At 43.9% G+C, this 22,146-nt stretch overlaps 1 protein-coding gene across 1 annotated transcript in view; it reads left to right on the top strand.

Moving 5' to 3' along the window:
* Positions 1–22,146, top strand: part of LOC147891213 (DNA-directed RNA polymerase I subunit 1-like) — a 111,553-nt gene that overhangs the window by 44,980 nt on the left and 44,427 nt on the right. Inside the window, exon 5 of the mRNA XM_087389257.1 lies at positions 18,879–19,130. Coding sequence (XP_087245383.1) covers positions 18,879–19,130 — 252 coding nt within the window. The remainder of the gene's footprint in view (positions 1–18,878; positions 19,131–22,146) is intronic.

Genomic DNA, 22,146 nt, shown 5'->3' with positions numbered 1-22,146 from the left:
TGGCTCAGATTTTACATATGGCAATGGACAGAAGCCGGTAATCAAGGGGCTGGTGAGAGTCCAATCAGCTTGCCTAATGGTGAATTGGGATACGTTCATAATGGCTCATGCATGAATTTGAATTTGCTATCTATAAGTAAAATTTCAGGTCAGCAAATGAGGGCTGTTGAGCTTGATAGTGATGAATGTGTGGTCTCGGATAGATTGCAACAGACATGAAGGTTATTACCAGAAGAGTGAGATAGGGTCATTATACAGGCTGTACATTGATACAATGACAGCTAGCCAATGCAGAAAATGCAGCTGACTCTCAAGAGGGGGAGAAGACACTGCTATGGCACATGAGGCTTGGACACATCAATTTGAAATCTTGGCAAAGCTTCACAAAAATCTCATGGTATGTGGGCTGCGACATGTCACTGAGAATTCTAGGAAAGTTTGTCAGCCCTGTTGTTATGAAAAGCAACATAGGGATCCCTTCTCAATAGGTCCAGCACACGAATCAAGAGAAGTTCTTGAGTTGGTGCATATAGATATAGTGGGATCCATTAAGGTCAGGTCTCTGGGTGGTGCCCAATAGTTCATCACACTCATTGATGACAACCCCAAGAATCTGATGGTATGTGGGCTGCGGCATGTCACTGAAAGTTCTAGGAAAGTTTGTCAGCCCTGTTGTTATGGAAAGCAACATAGGGATACCTTCCCAATAGGTCCAGCACACGAGTCGAGAAGTTCTTGAACTGGTGCACATAGATATAGTGGGATCCATCAACGTCAGGTCTCTGGGTGGTGCCCAATAGTTCATTACACTCATTGATGACTACCCCAAGACTGGGATGTACATGATGGCATCCAAGTCTGATGCATATACTTTTCAAATTATACTCTCTCAAAATAATGGCAGAGAATTAAACAGGTTAGAAAATCAAGATTCTCAGGTTTGATAGTGATAGAGAATGTAAATCTGCAGTTCATAGATTATTGCAGAAAATGAGGCATACAGAGCCAATATACAGCAGCATATACCCCTTAACGAACTGAGATGGCTGAGAAAATTGGAGTGCACCAGGGCTATGCTGAGAGATAAAAGAGTGCCTATATATTTGTGGGTCGAATCTGTGAATACAGCAGTCCATTTATTGTTTCTCGAAAATAATTGTTTTTCAAATCTCGCACCTTAAAATTTCAAGAATAAAAAGCTCATACCTTACACACCACGGATGCTATGCACTTAAAGATCATGATCAGCAACCTCAGTAGCTTTAGCAGACCTCAGTCATTTAGGAGCAGATGCAGTCTGTCACCAAGTTGTAAATACTCTATAAAGTTGACGTTTTATTTGACCATGGTCAAAGAGTTCTTTTATTTGGTTAAAGCATTGACTTCAGTCAAGGAGGCTTGGCTTCGGCCAAGGAGGGTTGACTTTAGTTAACCAAGATATTCCAACCCCAGTTAGAGAGGTTTGGTTATAATTAAGGAGCCTTGATCGTTGGTCAAAGCCCTTAATTATGGTCAAAGAGGGTTGACCGTGGTCAACTAGAGAATTAAAGCACATGCATTAATTTGTACGGTGGGGACGCCCACAGAGACTAGGATTAGTCTAAAATCCTATTTTGCTTGCAAAATCTAACAATTAACGGGTGCCATGGTTGAGTACCTTGATTTAATTGTGCAGGTACCAAGAGGGGTTAATTGCCCAATTTCTATGAACTAAGCTATTTATGAGGTGCTCGTGTGACCAAGACCTTGGAGAGCTCTAAAAGTTACCACATCATGGCATGTATTAGGATAGTATCTAGAATTGTTACAAGTGGCAGTTGCCAACTTTGGGAAGCTAGGTTGGCCACTCTTTGTAATCTCAGTTTGTGGATTGTTACATAGTTTTTATGCTGCAAGCTTTGTACTCAGATTTCATCATTAAATAAAATACCTTTTTTTGGGGGGGGAGGCGGGGGGTCCAGCCTATTGGTATGGGGCCCTAATGTGTGTGTGAGCGGTGATGAGAGAGAGAGAGAAGATTTTTGGATTGTGAGAATTGGTGTCGCATAATTTTTGATCGGGCGCTACTTGTTTTCAATCCTAAGATATGCTGTCAGATTGCATAATTGAATCTCGCGATTTATCGCTGAGATTATCAGAGCATGGGCTTACTCCCTTCTGAGGTGGTAGCGATCCCAGGCTGTGAAGCAAGGAGTTATGCATAGATGCACCTGAAGGAATTGCGTCAAAAAAAATTTGTCATTTGGAGGCCGACTGATTTGTGTTTCGAATTTGGCCCAATTCGGTGTACCATCTACCGGGTCTATCGACGAGGTTGGAGGAGAGCACGGTAATTTACACTGCAGCGATTACGTAGGAAATTTGGAGAGCGATCCACCATGCAGACGGGAAAATTGTCAAGATAAAGTTGTAGATCTGTTATACCTCTTGTAGAGGGATTTTCAAGCTGAACAGAAAAGACTATGTGGATTACTTCTGTAATCCTATGTCTCCTTTGTGTGACGGCTGACAAACTTTAGGACAAGATTGAAGTGATTGCCTCACGGGACCATACTAACTCACTCCATGGGGGGATTGCAGAGGCTGAAGAGAGTAGGCAGTTTAAAAATGGGGACTCCTACAGGGAGTTTCTTGCACAGCTTGCCCAAGCAAGATGGAATCCTCTTTTTTGTAGATTGGAGGATTTCCTTCGAGAGGAGGGAGCAGGAGAAGGCCCCTTCTGCAGCAGTCCAGAAGGAGGCAGGCGGGAAAAGATCACCCAGTTCACCCCCTTCTCTTTCATGTGGGCATGTCCTCTAAAAAGAGTATGAAATCCCATTAAGAGAGCAAGAAAAGGAAGAAGAAGAAGAGTAGGAAGTCTTCTTCCTCTTGCAGTTCCTCTACTTCTTCTAGCTCCTCTTCTTCCTCTGAGTTTGTATGCTCCAAAGCTGGGAAGAAGGCGACTGCGAAGCAGAAGCAAGCTGCAGCAAAGGCTTTTGAGCCTCGGGAGTTCAAGAAAGGAGGTAAATCAGTGAAGTTTGTCCCATATAATGGCCAGCATGCTCACACAGAAAAGGCTATGCAGTTCATCAGGCAGTTTGACGCAGCCTTTGGCTCTGAGAACTTCTTTGAATCATCCAAGATGTGCATGGTTCACTTGCATCTGATAGGGACAGCTAGTGTATGGTGTAGTGCACAGACCACAGATGGATCAGCTCCAAAAGATTGGAAGGGCTTCAATAAAGCATTTTACAAGCAGTTTATGCCTAAGCTCCTCAGTTGGGAGAGTTTGCATATGGATGTAGGGGATACAATAGACACCTACAATCAGAAGTTTTGGGATGCTTATTTGCAGATTGCTCTATAGGCTCACGGAAGCAAAAGGATGCAAAAGAGTGGAGCAAGAAGTGGAAGCCGTCACATCAACTACAACGATGAAAATGGAAGTACAAGGTACTATAAAAGAGAACCCTAGGACCTAGTGTCCTAGTGGTACCACTAGTACTAGGTGACCTAAGTGCCAATAACTAAAGCTACATGGCACATACCAGGGCCCAGAGGGCATCAATACGACCGGGAGAAGATGGCCTACAAACCCTCCTCCATGGTATGGGTTGAAGTATTCTGGAAACGTCTCAGAATACCTGGTATTTTTTGGTCATGGTGGCACATGTTCATCCAAAGGGATATAGCTACCTATGAATGTACAAGGTATGCCAGATCATGTAACAAAGAGAACCAAGTGTAAAGCCTGTTGAAAGACTTCGAACTTGGGACGAGGAAGTGCCTTTGTAAACATATCTGCTATGTTGTCCTCTGTGGGAAGGTAGGACAACTCTATGTCTCCTGCTGACAACCGCTCTCGAATATAATGATAGTGAACTTCAATGTGCTTGGTACGTGCATGAAACATTGGATTACGGGCAATGGCCAAAGCGCTCTGGCTGTCAGTGTAGACCATAGTGGAGGATGTTTGGCGAATACCAAGATCTGTAAGTAATTGTCGAAGCCAGACACACTCTACTGTAGCGGTTAAGGCTGCCCTGTACTCAGCCTCACAGCTGGATGTGGCAACTGTTGGTTTCTTCTTGCTGAGCCAAGAGATACATGAACTGCCAAGCAAAAAACGGTTGCCGGTATGTGACACTCTAGTGTCAGAACAACCTGCCCAGTCACTATCTGTGTAAGCATGCATGGTAAGTGAACCCTGATCACCATAGAAGAGGACTAAATCCTGAGTGCCTCTGAGATATCTGAAGACTCTCTTCATTGCCTGCCAATGCTGTGAACTGGGCATGTGCATGAACCTGCTGAGTTGGGATACTGCATACTGTAAGTCAGGTCTGGTGTGGCATAAGTAAATGAGACATCCAACAGCCTGCTGGTAAGGAGTGATATCACATGGTGTGCTCCCATCGTGAGCTGAAAATTTGAAGCCAGGGTCCACTAGAGTAGAGATTGGCTTGCAATCCTCAAACTGAAAACGATCAAGGAGCTGTCCAATATACTTGGACTGTGACATCATAATACCCCCCTCAACATGAGCAAACTGAATGTCTAAATAATAGTGCAGCTGTCCCATGTCTGACATTTCAAAAGCTTGGTGCAAATCAGCCTTGAAAGCTGCAATATGCTGAGTATGAGGGCCCGTTGGATGGACAAAAGTAGTAGAGCCTAGACCGCCTTCACAGCCACCCTCATCCACATTTAAAGCAAGTGAACAACACCATAAGAAGGTAAAAGGCATTCATTCAATATTCTTGTCTCTGCACACCTCTATATACAACTCAAACTCTTGCCACATTTCCTCCGAAAGCCAAATAACCACAAAAAGAGCCCAAAGGACTACACTTCTCAAGACAAGCTCTCCTACTGACTAAGATCAAGCTCAAAAAATACATAGAAGACCCATGAAACATAAAACTCCAGAAAATGACAACTTCAGATTTGCATAACTGCCATGAACACTTCGTGACAGCTCAAGGTATAAACAACCATGCTCATATCTCCCCTGACAAAATCTGTGAGGAACAATCCCGGATCTCTTTGACTACAAGTAGCATATGCTCAAACACCACCCTATGAGAGAACCTACACCGTGAGCTATACAAGCATGTTATGTAATAGCACCTTGGACTCTGTGAAGCTCACTTTTGATCATTTACATGCTGCCCATAGCCTCGTCATCACAAGCAAGGCTTCTTCTATAATCAACAATGGACACCGGCTATAGCCAGCTACCCTCAAGCTCCTATCAATATCCTTGAAAGCATGAAGTGAGGCATAGCTCCTCATCACTAGAGCTCTTCACTGTTGAGGTCCCTGTAGCTACACCTGTCTGGCCAAAGCCTCTCCACCTTCAGCCAAGCTAATGTGTGCTTACCCATTGACTAACCAGCCCGTGCTCATTCTTTGCACCACCCGCGTTACCCTTCTCTGTCATGTGATCAAAAGTGTGCCACAGAGCTCGTCATCACGAAGCACCTGGAGCCCGTCTACTCCAAGCCCCTGCTATTGAGATCCCACAGCCAAGTTTCCCAAGCAAACAGCTCATACTCATCGCACAAGCCAAGTCTCTTAGGCTCCCAACAAGAGCAGCAGCTCGTAATATGGCATACGATAATGATAACAACGCCACAACACCACCTTCTCTGTCGCCCAAGTCCCAGCACTCCCGGCAAGAGCCATGGCCTCCTCTGTAGTAGTAGCACTACAGTCCGGTTATCTCCCACACGATTAGCTCCTCACCTCTTCAAGACAATAGCTGATCATAGCTTCTCCTGCACCCGGAGGTTGGGTTTCCCGATGGCCAAGGTCTTAATGCAACTGCCCGTCATCTGTGATCCTCCCTTGCATGGTGATCCGACACTGTGGCTTCCTTGGCTCACGGACGACCTTCCCTGACCAAGTCCTCCAAGCTTTCCAAAGTCGAGATACCCCCATAATCCGTCACCTGTCACCTCCAGTCCACACAGAGGCGTCGCCACAACTCTCAACATCTTCTTCCTTCTTTACAATCCACCCGACAACTCCCTTTCCCTCACGGAGCTCCCCATGCACCTCCAAAAGCTCATCACCAGAGCAAAACCACCCCCTCTAGCAAAGCTACGCCCCCCCCATCGTCCAGTCCAACATCTCCCCGTCCATCAGATGACTTCTTCCAGCAGGACCCCCTATAGCCCTCTCTTCACGTGATCAGAGCACTGCCTCGTTTGTCATCCTCCCATCTCTAAGGCACTCACCACTCCTCTACTAGTGACGCCCCAGCTAGCAAAAAAAACTCCCACATAGGCCATCGTCAACCTCCCAATGCATTCACGATCCCCTGCTAGCTCCTCCTAGATCCTCCTCCTCCTATATCAGCATCTCCCCGTCCATCAGCTTCCATCCCCTACTTGTGTCCATCCTTCCCTTCAGAGCAGCTCACGGTTCCCACTCCACCGAAGATCCCTCCCTGCATTTCTGTGAGATCCCCTTCGTATCTGCGAGGCCCTCTCCTTCTAGGACCATCTTCCAACCGCCTTCTCCACGTACTTTGCCACCTTCATGCTCCAGAAGATTCACCTCGCCATCACGTAGCCCGCCCTTGCATGCATGGATTACCTTACTTCAAAAAAAGCCACGTCATCCCATTGCTTTTTTACTCCTCTCAAAGGTTTTCTTAAACCTTAGGTCCATTAATCCCTAACCTTAGGCTTTAAGCACACCCTTATACACAACCTTCAAGCTAAGCCTTTAGTGCTTGATTGCCACATATGACCGCACATTCATGAAGCCCACAACCCATGATATGAATGCTCACCTGTCTTACAAATCGGGAACCACTCATGGCAAGATAAACATAACACATGACAACAATGAAAGACATGTCATTCCATACCAAATGCTCTGTAGTGCCTGATGCACCCACTCTGCTCTATCATCATATCTTGAGAGTCCCTGCAAAAGTATCTACAATCTCAAGAAGATATCTACATCAGTATAGAGTTTTTATGAGAGTGTCTATAACTCAAAGCCACCACCCATTAGCTATGTACATAACTATGCACCTACCCATCAGCATGCAATAAGTGAAAAACATATTTATAATTTTATCCACACACCGTGATCAGCATGTCATCCACATATAAAATCAGCACTAAAAAATCAGATCCACTCCTGTGGACATAAAGTGTGGGCTCTGTGGGGCTATTCTGAAAACCAAGGGAGAGTAAGTGTGCATGAATTTTAGCATACCATGCCCTGGGTACCTGCTTCAAACCATAAAGGGCTTTTCTCAGCCGGCATACCTTGTTTTTAGAGCCAACAATCTCAAAGCTAGGAGGTTGTGTCACATAAACTTCTTCCTGCAGATCCCCATGAAGAAAGGCAGTCTTGATGTCAAGCTGGTGCACTTGCCAATGGTGATGGGCTGCAATGGCAATGACACATCTAATAGTAGTAATCCTAAAAGTGGGAGCAAAGGTCTCCTCAAAGTCAATGCCTTGTTGTTGGGCATACCCTTTTGCAACAAGATGGGCTTTGTGTCGATCTATGCTGCCATCTGATTTCCTTTTTAATTTGTAGACCCACCGGGTACCAATGAGGTAGATCTACTAATTCCCACGTGTCATTTTTGGCAATAGATTGTAGCTGAGCTCTCATTGCATCCATCCACTCTTTGCTGTCGAAAGCATCTTTATGGCACAAAGTCTCTTCATTGCAAACTGTAGCAAGGAGTGCAAACTCAAGAAAGTGACCATGCATCTGTCTATTCCGTGATCTTGTCCGGGCAGCAAGAGGTTGATCTTGTTTGCTGTCCCTCAATGTGTCAAGAAGCCATGTGGGAACTTGCCTTTGCTATCTATTGAGAGCTCTTTCTTCAATCACTGCATCATGAATAGTGGGATCGTTTTTTGCTAGAAGAGGAACCTACAAATCAGCATGGGGTGCTGGCTGATCATTGCTTGTTGAAGGCATCAAACATGTCAACTTCTGGCTTAGCTTTGCAGTCCACAAGAGGAGAAGCCAAATGTTCAGCAAAGATTACATCTCTACTGACAATAATCTTCTTAGTGGTTGGTATAAGTGATACCCTCTGCTTTCCTGGCTGTAACCATTAAATATGCATTTGATTGCCTTGTCATCAAGCTTATGTCTCAGCTGAGATGGTACATGAACATATGCAAGAGACCCAAAAACTCTCATGTGTGAAAGTGAAGGCTTCCTGCCTTTCCATGCTTCATAAGGTGTAACAGTCCTCAATGCCCTTGTAGGTGATCTATTCAGCACATAGTTGGCACACATCACTGCATCAAGCCAAAATTTATTGGGCAAGGACTTGGCCTTAAGCATGCATCTGGCCATCTCCATAATGGACCTGTTCTTCCTTTCAGGAACATGATTATGTTGAGGAGTGTAAGGAGTAGTGCATGAGTGCACAATGCCCTGTGAAGACAAAAATGCATCAAACTCCTTTGACATATACTCTCCCTCCTATCTGTGTTGAGGGATGCGCCAATTTTATGAGCAAAAACCTATGAGCAAGTTTATCCGAGCGTGTTTTTCAAGAGATTTAAAAAATTGTATTTCTTTAGGAAACATGGTTTTTACACTTTTATTTTCACTAGAACTAGATCCCTTTATCATAAAAATATATAGACTAGTCACTCATTCATTTTTACACAACATAAATTTTCTTATTTATAGATATCCCTTTGTACCCCTGTTATTACCTTTAAAAAGTGTTGAAAAATAATTCCTTTAAGAAACATCCTTATAATCACTCTCAATGTAATAATACTATACATATATAATTACTTATTAACACATTTATATCATATGGCAATATCTTTGTAGTGTTTTTATAGCATAAATAACAAGATATTTATGGACATGTTTCTAAAGAAGCTTAAATTACTATAAATAAGTATTAACTTGGGCTTACATATCACTCTCATAAAATACATGTAATATTTAATACTATATATGCAATATTTTCAAAATATAGCTCCATAGATGTGCTCAAATGGGGTGTTCCGATCAATTTGAGTGGTTGGATGACTATATTTGGACATTGGATGTGAAAGTTATGTCACTTTTAAAAATGTTGTCCAAGATAGTTCTGCCAGCGAAACTACCTTGGAAGACCTACCTCAAAGGAGTTTCGCTGGCGAAACCACCTGGATGGCTTTCTTCAATGAGTTTTCTTTGAAGAAACCCTTTCATGAAGATAGGTTAAGAGAGGTTTTTCAACGTCACTCCCTATTAAGTAAAAGTTCTAAGAAGGATCATAAGGGAATTTTCATAGAGAAGTCTACTCTACATGTGGATTTCTTCAAAAGCCATCCCATTATGTTCTCACCATTCCTAAAGATTCTCGTAAAGATTTGTGTATAAAATAGGCATTGATATAATACTTTGCATATATATAAGTGAAACTATGTTTTCTTCTGATCCATTTTTGCCATACTTTTGCATAGTTGAAAGCTTTTTTTTTCCTTCGCTCGGACGCTCGGAAGATTTCGCTCGGAAAATGCTCATCCCCCTGTGTTGAGGGTGACAAGCTTGCATCCTGATTCATTCTCAACTATATTCAACCACCTCTGAAAGCATGAGAACACTTCAGATTTGGCTTTTAAAGCAGATACCCAGCAATATCTTGTGAAGTCATCAATTAGAGTCATAAAATATTTGTACCCCCCAATGGCATTTGTCCTCATTGGGCCACAGACATCATTGTGTGCACTAGCTGCAATTTCCTTTGTGAGAAATTTGGACAATTCTTTTGAAAAGGAAACCGATGCATCTTACCCAAAAGACAACCCTCACACACATGTTTGGGAACTGTGTGAGTTTGAGGTACATTATTTGCCATGGCCTGTGAATGTAACTTGGCAGGAGCTCTATAATTGAGATGACCCATTCTCTCATGCCAAAGATGAGTTTCCGCAAGGTGTGAATCTGACATAGCAAATGCTTTAATAGAAAGTCCAGCTGACTAATGATCAAGGTGATAAAGACCCTTTTGCAAAGTGCCAGTAAGAACTATGGCATTGTCATCACGAAGATCATATACTAAGCATCTGTATCCATCAAATATCACTCTGAAACATGAAGTGGCAATTGCTGAAATTGAAATCAAGTTGACTTCAATTCCAAGCACAAAAAGAACATTTGTCAAAGTGACAGGATGGCTTGAAATGGATGTGAGCTGCACATCTGCAATTCCTTTTACAGCATAGGAAGCATTATTAGCACATGTGTCAGCCCCCCCTCGAGGTGCGTTAGCTAAGGAATGAAACAAGTGTTTGCAAGAAGTGAAGTGCTTGGAAGCACCACTATCAAAATACCAAGACTGAGCATCATTAATAGTAAAGAATGCATCAACTTTGGAGGGATCAAAACAGCAATGGACAGCCCATGCCCAATCATCTTGGAGAGCATGTGCATGTGAAGCATCTGCTGGCTCATGGGATTCAATTGCATTCGAGGCATTGACTGTCAATCTTGCTTTCTTTTTCTCCAAAGCAATGCACTTCCTGCATTCTGAAATTTCATGCCCTGGCTTGCGACAATAGTTGCATCTTTTCTTCTTTGACATATCTGCTGTATTTTGAGATGCATTGGAGGAATTGCCACTGTTAGGCGCATATTTAGGCTTGCCCATAGGCTTGGAAGCCTTGCCTTTTCCTGTTTGCTGTGAAGCAAATGCATGATCAGGAATAGTAGCTTGCCTATTAGCACGACTTTGCTCTTCCTGCAAAAGCAAAGTGACTAACTGCTCAAAGGAGTAGTGGTTTGGATTATCCATGGCCACTAGTCGAAGGGTTGTAGCAAACCCTTGATATGTATCTGGCAGCCCATTGAATGTGGCACTGACAAGCTGAGAATTTGGCACCACCTCATCAATATTGGCAAGTTGTTCCATGAGGTCCTTGACCTTTGTCAAGTATGCATCCATAGAGTCACCTTCATTCATGCTGACTTCTTGCAGTTGGCTTCTTAAATATGCAACACGTGCCTCATTGCGAATCTGATAAAGAGGCACGTGTTGAATGTGGCACTGACAAGCTGAGAATTTGGCACCACCTCATCAATATTGGCAAGTTGTTCCATGAGGTCCTTGACCTTTGTCAAGTATGCATCCATAGAGTCACCTTCATTCATGCTGACTTCTTGCAGTTGGCTTCTTAAATATGCAACACGTGCCTCATTGCGAATCTGATAAAGAGAAGCCAATTTATCCCAAGCATCCTTTGCTGCCTGCATGACCGGATGTGTGGAATAATGATTCTCTTGCATGATAAAGCAATACAGGAATGTGCATTTGCATCTCTTGCATCCCATCTTGTTTGTTCCTGAGTTGGAGGAGCAGCAATAGGGGTGCTAGAATATAAAACATCAGGAGGAGTACCCTTTGCAGAGGGACTAGCATCAGGGGCAGCCACTGTAGCATTGGCTGGCCTCAGATCAACCCCAGAAACAATGTTCCAAAAATGCCTTGCAACAAGAATATGTTTCATGAGACAAGACCACATCGGATAGTTGGTGCCATCCAACTTATCATCTTCACGAAAAATGCCAAATAAATCATGATTGTTGCCAGCCATTGCAAATGAGACAAGTCAAAAAGCACTGACAAAGTGACTCAAAAGATAGCCTCAAGGCTTGCAACTGCAAAAAAATCGGACTTGCTCTCCAAATCTGGAAAAGCCCCAAATTAAGCTGTAATTTGCAAATGTGATCAAATGGGGCGCTGTAATGGGATCATGCAGCCATGAATCTGAAGTTGAGAACAAAAGGGTTCAAGGCTCCTACAAGCGTGCAATCTGCCTGCAATAGACCCAAAAGCCCCAATTTGTAGAGCAAAACTGAGCCAAAAATAGGGCAAATTCAGGAAAAGCCCAAATTGTCTGTAAATCTGCTATGTACATGCAAAATCGTAGCTGCAATGCAAAAGCCCCAAATGTCACAAAAAATTGCAGATCTACTGCAATGTTTGCTCCCAAAATCGAAGCCAAACAATGGCTGAATGCACAGTTGAGCCTGCAAATGAATCCTGCCAATAGATGACGGACATCGGACACCTTCAGCTTGAAAAAGAATCTGCAAGTGCAAAACAATACAGAATCGGTACAGTGTACGGACGGTACGTCGCAAATTTGACAAAATGTACAGATGGAACGGTACGTTGCAAATCTGTACGGAATGTACGGACAGAACAGTACGGCCTGTACGGGCAAATCTTGTACGACAGGATGGACGAGCAGTACAGAAATCCGTACGGCTATACAGACACGCAGTATGGAAATCCGTATGATTGTACGGGCGAACTGATAGCAGGTTGCGTCGGAGCTGTGCGGACGTCTGGGAGTTGAAGGTTGACGATGGAGCAGAAATGCGGGAGTTGGAAGCAGGAAGCTTGAAGTAGGGAGTAGGTTTGGGAAGGAAGTGCTCTCATACCACTATAGGCTCACGGAAGCAAAAGGATGCAAAAGAGTGGAGCAAGAAGTGGAAGCTGTCACATCAACTACAACAATGAAAATGAAAGTACAAGGTACTATAAAAGAGAACCCTAGGACCGTGCCAATAACTAAAGCTACATGGCACATACTAGGGCCCAGAGGGCATCAATACGACCGGGAGAAGATGGCCTACATGCTCCTTTCAAGAAGGTCTCTAAAAAGACCTAGCTGAGGAAGTACAAGGCTGGTCTAACTCCTAAGATACAGGGTGCGGTTAATACCCAGCACGTTAAAGGCATACAATGTATAATGCACTCAGCTTCTATGGCTAGCCTCATGCATATTGTGCCGTCACTTCAAGCAAGGACAGTAGAAAAGGCAAAAACTGCTCCACATAGGTTTGAAAAGTGGGAGTACCCTAGCGACGATGTGGTTGGAGGAGAGCGGGGTAGTTTGCGTTTTAGCGATCAAATAGGAAATTTGGCTGTGGAATGCGCAGAGGGAGCTAGTAGGCTAGATGACGTATGGGAGTTTAGCGACGGACATTTGCAAAACAAATGAATTGGCAGTCTGCACTAATGTAGAGAAAATCTAGAAGATCGGGGATTTGAAGCAGAGAATTGCCTTCTTGCTTGGGAGAACTTGGCTGAGGGTACAAGGCATCCTTAGTCGGTAGATTTCTAAAGCAAGTACTCTAAGGAGAGTGGACGAAGAATTGACAATAGGGGATGAGACTAAAGCTCCGACAATCATGTTTGCATTGCAGGGTCTCCCAAAGAGACTCTGGGGCTTCTACTCAGTAGCAAGGTGTTGAATTTTTTTTTGATCGAGTGCTACTTGTTCTCAATCGTGAGATATGCTGTCAGATTGCATGATTCAATCACGGGAGTTGATGAGATTGCACAGTCTCGCTAATTTCTCCATGGACTTCCTCTCATGGAAGCAATTCTCCCTTACCGTCTATAGTGTAGCGTCAGTAATCCACAATTTCATAGCCTTAGACAGTGGGGACTAAAATGCATGCCCTTTTTAAGACGGGGACCACAGTTGTATAGAGGGGTATTACTGGTGATTGCCAATCCCCAGCTCAAGGAATGAAGTTAGTAGTTGCTACACAACACATTCTCTATTTATATTCTCGACCCGATTTGGATGCATGTTTAGTGGCCTCACCCTTTAGCTTTTATTGTTTTTCTTCAGTCTCACAGGCCCGTCGGTCTTTCAAAGACGTTAGTAAACTTTCTTTCTTTCTTTGTCTTTGGTCAGGCTTTGGGAGACTAGAAGTGGTGATGTAGTCTCGCATGATCCGAGGGAAGAGGTCCACACCAGCAAAGTGTACAGTGAGACTGCTGCACACTTCCAAATTATCACCTACCTGCATAGAGTCGAATAGTTCAATAAAGATTTCCATGGAGAGCCCTTTTGTCATCTATGGAGCTCGTAGCTAGCGGAGGAGATTAGAGATGCTGGTATGCATGAGTATTTAGATGGTTCGATTAAAGGGCATGTCTCTTGACCACGTACCACGGTAGCAATACTCACTAGATTCCTCCTTGCAGTCGACAAAGCAAGATATCTGTCGACATAGCAAGATATCTGTCAAATCATTCGCCCTATGGCAAGTTTACACTTATAGGACATGGACGATGTGACCAAGATGGCCTTCTACAAAGAGCATTTATTTCATCTGGATGATGATGGGTTTATCCAAGTACTAAGATACTTACAGATCCACCTCTCATGTAGTACGGAACACCACGGGCCAGCTTAGGACATCATGTCATAGACTCTAGATCAAGGGCTAAAAGCACCCTTTGCTTGTAGTCAGTGGATTCACATGGGAGACATCATTGTGGGACGATACTGAAGAGACAGTGGAGTGCATGGATCGGGAGGATTGACAACGCTTTCTCACTGGGATGATCTTTGTTGAGAGGCGTGACACACATTCCAGATATCTTTGGATTCGGATCCAACGCACCTCTTGACAGGAGCTTTTCATCGCAAGATGCTACTTCCCCCTCGAGCCCTCACACTTTGCCAAAGATTTACGTGAGGAGGTTGAGACTTAATCGTACACTGCCCTACATCTTGAGATCATGGGCTTCTCGAGCTGCAAGGAAGTCCTCCTTGTTAGAGAGTTCAACACGAGGACGGATGCATGTTAGGTATCACATCTTGATTTATGTGATGACTCTATTTTATTTATCAATATTGATCTAGATGATGCAGGGATATCTCAAGTATCCGCAGATAGGTGAGCCCCCATCACACTCTTAAGGGCATGCTTTCTTGGACATGCACAGGATATATGGGCTTTGTCATTAGAATGGCCTAGATCGATGGCCTTTCTTGGGTGGATTCACTTCCTTCCACACGGGACCATGAGCTGACCACACCTTATTAAAAAAAATATATATCCATTGCTGACCACAGGATGCACATCATGACACCGTCTACACACACTACATAATATCATGACACGCTCTTCGATCACAGCCTCTTCCTTGAATACATCACAGGTTAGCCAGTTTGTAGAGCTCAGAGCTTCTTAATGCAGCATTGCAGGTGATCACATACCACTACCGAGTCAGGGATCCTTGACCTCAGACCGACGCAGGTTACCATGTTTGGCTTATCCTCATCCATGACATTAGCAATTGAGGGTGATCAAAGGTGTTGGTCTGCCCTACACGCAGATGTTTTGAGAGTGTGGGACTCCATATGGACAGATTTCCCCCTTTGAGTGTAGCCTTAAGGGCCCCTTGTCCACTCACTTATTATGAGGCTAACCATGTTATCTCGGAGGATCTTGTACAGCTACACACATTCACAAGCTGGTTAGCCTCTAGTGAGCTTCTTGTGAAGCTCAGCTTCTATAGAGACCATCGCTTACAGTATCAAAGGAGAGCTTCATCGATCCATCATGATACATAGCCCCCACTTTTTGAGAATTCTGATTGAGCAATTTCGTGTTCCTCACACTGGCTAGGCATGGAGACTAGACGGACTGAGGGCATTCATAGAGAGGGCCGCATTTGCTTTGCAATCTATGTGATCTATAGGAGGTTGAGTCAAAGGAGCATTTTGCTTTCCGATGCCCTGTGTACTATGAGATGTGAGGTAATCACCACTGTCTCTTCAAGGATGGATTCCGGCCTCTCTCTAGCCTCTTGTCTCACTTGGAGCAGGGATGTTTGGCGACTTTCATTCATGAGGCTGTATGACACATAGACCAGTTGCTCGAGCCACATAGACGACATTAGGGTGCTCAGCTAGATTCCACCAAGAGCGTGATCGCTGAGTTTTTCTAGTCGGATAGCACGAATCAGCAGGTCCTAGGGAGGTGGTGTAGTCAAGGCCAAGAGTGAGAGATACGACAGACCCATTAGCGTGTTGATGTACAGATCAAGCTCACGCCCCAGTTTCACCAGACCAGAGGCATTGTCGATAGGTATGACAACGGTACTTGTCTAATTCAGGAGGAAAATTCAGGAGGAGACCACAGCGAATCATGCATGTTGGCTGTTGTCAGCGCCCTATCCTGGGTTTTATGGCGCTGCAGCCCCATACATTATCGGAGCCTCTTGTGGACTTGACCCCTCTGCCAGCAAACAGAGGACCACTGCAGTGATGCTACACCACAGCTTCCATCCTCTTCATGGGCTTAGACACTTTGTACTAGTGCTCTATGTTATTGGTGTACTTGTCTTGGGAGCATATGCCCTCTTAAAGGCTCCACCCATTCAGCTCATTGCATCTGCTTTTTTCAGTCTCATAGACCCTTTGGTCTTTTGAAGACTTGAATAAACTTTCTTTCTTTCTTTCTCTCCACAGTCAACATTCCATGTTTATGCACTTAGTAGTTAGGATGGATGCATTTAGTGAGAGAGTATTCTAGGAACTTTGCCCATTACACATGTTCAAGGCAAATATTATTCAGAAACCTTACCACGTGTGGCAAACTTAGTATCACAAGAACAATGTATGTTCTATTGCAATACATAGGATATTTTAAAGAGGTTTAATATTCAAGATTGCAAATCTTTGAAGACTCCCATGGACGGTAGTGACAAGTTGATAGTTTATATTAACAGACTTTATGGAAGACAATGCAATAGACTGGGACGGGTTTACCTGTGAACCCTCCATCGCCTCTGTACATTTGGCCCTCCAATGCTAGCCAGAAGTTTCCAAGATGTGTCTACCGAGGCATGAGCAGGTCTGAAAGGAGTGAAAGGAACATCCTGGAGAGAGCATGACTCCACAGAGTGTCGTCGTATAATGAAGGATGAATCTGAGTCCTGTCCCTCGAAAACACCTGAGGTCGAGTAAGAGATAACCATGCCATTGATCCGTGAGTCATGAAGAAGGATGCTCTATGAAATATGCAAAGAATCCTGGCAACACCCTTCCAGATCGTCCTCGCCTGTCTGTAGTCCCAAAGGCAATGCTGAACTGACTTGACTGTTGCGTGGCATCGAGGACAAGTAGGGTCAGCCTCGAACTTGGATCTCCACAGGTTCACTGCAATCCTTCCATGAATAGAAAGCCAAAAGAAGAGAGTGATCTTTCTATTTCAGAGGGATTTGTAGAGCCTCCTCCAAAAGTTTTTCTGCACCTCTACAGAAATATGAAAGCTATCCCAATGAGGAGCTCTGGAGGGCCTCCAACCTCTATTGCTAAGCTGAAATCTCCTGTCCATTCTAGCTGTATAGCGAAAGAAGGGGATGCTCTTCTCTCGGTGCCCTTCATCAATGCATTCCCACTCCCTTGGGTCCCACTGTAAGAACCTAATGGGAGAGCCACCATATAACCAGAGTTTCCAAGATCCAAGGGCCAAGAGAACAGGGCTAGGATCAAGATACCACTTGAATCTGTGCCCCACTCCATGTACCCTGCAATCCTAACAGGTTGGAAGGCAACCTCCAAAAGAATATCATGTGAGGATCTGAGAAGTCTACCTCCCGGCTGAACATCAAAGACAAGCATACCGCAAGGCAATGACTTGTAAAGGAACACCCGTCCCCGAAGAGGCTCCCAACCAAGTGGACTCCGTGATTGGTAAGTCATTTGTATCTATCCACTCTATTGGTATGGCTGCCTCTATCTGCTGCATCTTGACTGCACTCCCTCTGAGGTGGTCAACTGATAAGAGTCTCCGATCTTCTGACAACTGTCTTAAAGCCTTCTAGGCACCTACAGTGGAAGCAGATCCCCTCTCCCATCTAGACCACCACAAATAATGTGACACGCCCAGTGATCTGCCATGCTCATCCAATATGGATTCATTCCACATAATTGGCTGCCTATCTATTTCTTCGTGAGAGGAGGGTGTAACTCTCCGAAGAGTGTCTCTGAAGTTGCCCCAAGCTTTCAGAATGGAAGCCATGAGAGGGGAAGAGGGAGACCTAAGATGGGCTGAAGTAAAAATCCATCTGGAGCTGTCCATCTGATCTCCCCTGTGAGAAGGTGTACAAGATTGAATGCCGCGTAGGAAAAAGTCCTTCCAAGGCTCCTGTCCAGGTATCAAACCTCTCACTACAAATTTGCAGAGCAAGGCCATACACTGCAAATTTGGATCAATAATATTGAGACCTCCTTCCCCAGTGGGGAGAATGAGAGTCTCCCAAGCCACCGTGGTTACAACATTTGAGGTGCCATCCAACCCACTCCAAAGAAAGTTCTTGATAGGTCTCATGAGCTGAGATATATAACCTCTAGATCTGCACCAACAAGAGCAAACGAACCAGGCAATAATACTTGGTTCACAACCGCTACTTTGGATGCAAGGTCAAGTGCTGGTGGAACTCCAAAAAATGAGTTTCCTCCTGATGCTCTCCAACACGGGAGCAAACTGCTGTGCTGGAGGGATGCCCACCCCAACCTGGCATCGTAAGTACTTTGCTGGAGAGATGCCCACCCCAACCTGGCATCCTAAGTACCTGATGGAAACACCCCTGTGAATCACAATTTCATTTTCTTTTTGGCTGAATGAAGACTCTAGCTAGACTACTAGGGAGTACTAGGGTATGTTGTGGTGTAACTTTGTAAAGTAAATGTGAAGGGAACACATGCTTAATAAACTAAATAGTTATCTTCACCATCGCTAAATACTTGAGCATTCAAGGAAAATAAATCACCATCTTGCAATTCAATGAATGGAGAAATGTCATTTCGTCATCGTTAGAATATTTTAGAGCACAAGAGAAAACCTTATAGTCTGAATTGCAGTTAATTTTTGTAGCAGTTATAAAGATGGATAGTGAAGCTTCCATATCACCCACTGTTAAGATAAGATGAGATTTATAGTCAAACTGCAAAGTCTACTATTATCATTAGACCAAGATTTTCCCAAATTACATTCTACTTACATAGGTACTTCTGTTGTTGAGCCTCTGTTATAAAGGATCTGTTGTGTAATTTATAATCTTATTTCTTGGATGAATGCAGGCCCCGCTGCAAAAGAGCAAGCTCATTGAAAATAACATGAAGGGTTTGAGGCTTGACATGGCAGCATTGATTGGAGACACATCTGTAAATGAAGGTGGCAAACTGGTGACAGAAGGAAACGTTCAGTTTGTAAGCAGTGATTCTGCCTTGATTAATGACGATGCAGACAGGAATTCTAAGGTCAAGCAGGTGGGATCGGGATTAATTGAGACAGACTTGTGTGCTCAATTGCGATATCTTACACCTTCTGAGGTATTGAAGTTAGATATGGTACTTGGTTATGTTATTGCTGACACTGTACTCAATGCTAAAGAATTGTGATGTGTCCTAGAGACCTTGTTGTATCGTATTTGTACATATATGGTTATTAAGGAACCACAGGTCGTGCTCTATATTTTGGATAAAAATATAAAATTCTATTTACAGATCCTTGTATAGAACATCAAAAGAATGGGGTGGCCTACATGTTTTAATATTCTCAGTTTGAGCCTTCGGTATGAACCCTAAGCAAATATTCAAAATGCAAGAAGTGGGGTTTTGGCCTTTCTAGGATGATTGCTGTTGAAGAAGACAATTGTTTAAGTGCCTTTTTATGGCCGGAAGAAAGGGGTGCCGATCATATCAAATACATTTTGAACTCCTCAAAATCGAATGTATCTGTAGCACGGGGAGAACAGATAAATTCTACGAGATGACTGGCATGAGTTTTGGCTGTAGCTAAAATCATGTCACACAATGGGCCATGCTTGAAAGGGCCAAATTTGGAAACAAGAGTGCCACGTATGATGTGACATATATTGCTGTCTTTTGGATAAACATGTTTGTAGGATCGTTTAACGAGAGAGCGAGAGAGTGCAAGGTACAAAGACTCGAAGATAGCAGCTGCCACGTCAACTAGTGTATTGTGAAAAAGTACATAGTACTTGTACCTAGACCTAGGACTAAGTGTCCTAGGTGTCACATAGGACTAAGTGTCCTATGTGGCATAAAAGGCACAAAATAAACTAAGTGTCTATACCTATGCCTACAAGGCACATACCAGGGCCCATAGGGCATCACTAGAATTGGAGGAAGATGGCCTACAAACCCCCGTGCATGGTATGGGCTGAAGTATTCTGGAAACGTCTCAGAATACCTGGTATTTTCTGATCATGGTGGCACATGTTCATCCAAAAGGATATAGCCACCTATGAATGTACAAGGTATGTCAGATCATGCAACAAAGGGAACCAAGTGTAAAGCCTGGCGGAAGACTTCGAACTTGGGACGAGGAAGTGCCTTTGTAAACAGATCTGCTATGTTGTCCTCTATGGGAAGATAGGACAACTCTATGTCTCCTGCTGACAACGGCTCTCGAACATAATGATAATGAACTTCAATGGCCAAAGCACTCTGGCTGTCAGTGTAGATCATGGTGGAGGATGTCTGGCGAATACCAAGATCTGTAAGTAACTGTCAAAGCCAGACACACTCTACTGTAGCGGTGAAAGCTGCCCTGTACTCAGCCTCATATCTAGATGTGGCAACTGTTGGTTACTTCTTGCTAAGCCAAGAGATACATGAATTGCCAAGCAAAAACCAATTGCCGGTATGTGACACTCTAGTGTCGGAACAACCTGTCCAGTCACTATCCGTGTAAGCATGCATGGTAAGTGAGCCCTTATCACCTTAGAAGAGGGCTAAATTCTGAGTGCCTTTGAGATATTTGAAAACTCTCTTCACTGCCTGCCAATGCTGTGAGCTGGGCATGTGCATGAATCTGCTGAGCTGAGATACTGCATATTGTAAGTCAGGTCTGGTGTGACATAAATAAATAAGGCATCCAACAGCCTGCTGATAAAGAGTGATATCACATGGTGGGCTCCCATCATGAGCTGAGAATTTGAAGCCAGGGTCCACTGGAGTAGAGATTGGCTTGCAATCCTCGAACTGAAAACGATCAAGGAGCTGTCCAATATACTTGACTGTGACATCATGATACCCCCCTCAACATGAGCAAACTGAATGCCCAAATAATAGTGGAGCTGTCCCATGTCTCACATTTCAAAAATCTGCTGCAAATCAGTCTTGAAAGCTGCAATATGCTGAGTATATGGGCCCGTGATGAGCATATCATCCACATTTAAAATCAGCACTAAAAAATCAGATCCACTCCCACGGACATAAAGAGTGGGTTCCGTGGGGCTATTCTGAAAACCAAGGGATAGTAAGTGTGCATGAATTTTGGCATACCATGCTGTGGGTGCCTGCTTCAAACCATAAAGGGCTTTTCTAAGCCGGCATACCTTGTTTTCAGAAATAACAACCTCAAAGCCAGGAGGTTGTGTGACATAGACTTCTTCCTGCAGATCCCCATGAAGAGAAGCAATTTTGATGTCAAGCTGGTGCACTTGCCAATGATGATGGGCTGCAATGGCAATGACACATCTAATGGTAGTAATCCTGGATGTGGGAGCAAATGTTTCTTCAAAGTCAATGCCTTGTTGTTGGGCATACCCTTTTGCAACAAGACGGGCTTTGTGTCGATCTATATTGCCATCAGATTTCCTTTTTAATTTGTAGACCCACCGGGTACCAATGGCATGCTTGCCGGGAGGGAGATCTACTAATTTCCATGTGTCATTTTTGGCAATGGATTGTAACTCAGCTCTCATTGCATCCATCCACTCTTTGCTGTCAAAATCATCTTTATGGCACAAAGGCTCTTCATTGCAAGCTGTAGCAAGGAGTGCAAACTCAAGAAAGTGACCATGCATCTGTCTATTCCTTGACCTTGTCTGGGCAGCAAAAGGCTGATCTTGTTTGCTGTCCCTCAATGTATCAAGAAGCCATCTGGGAACTTGCCTTTGCTGTGTATTGACAGCTCTTTCTCACTGCATCATGAATAGTGGGATCATTTTGTGCTGGAAGAGAAACCTGCAAATCAACATGGGGTACTGGCTGATCATTGCTTGTTGGAGGGCCTGCAGGAGGCTCATGTTGCTGGTCAAGGTGCTCTTCTGAGGATGGCAAAGGTAACCAAGATTCAAAGGCATCAAACATGTCAACTTCTAGCTTAGCTTTGCAGTCCACAAGAGGAGAAGCTGAATGTTCAGCAAAGATTACATCTCTACTAACAATAATCTTCCGAGTATTTGGTTGGTATAACCTATACCCTCTGCTCTCTTGGCTATAACCAATGAATATGCATTTGATTGCCTTGTCATCAAGCTTATGTCTCAGCTGAGATGGTACATGAACATATGCAAGAGACCCAAAAATTCTCATA

This window comes from Dipteris shenzhenensis, chromosome 18 (genome assembly GCF_047967505.1).
Source record: "Dipteris shenzhenensis isolate YYH24624 ecotype China chromosome 18, Dip_SZ_1.0, whole genome shotgun sequence".
Lineage (NCBI taxonomy): Eukaryota > Viridiplantae > Streptophyta > Polypodiopsida > Gleicheniales > Dipteridaceae > Dipteris > Dipteris shenzhenensis.
This window is presented reverse-complemented; position numbering and strand designations above follow the sequence as displayed.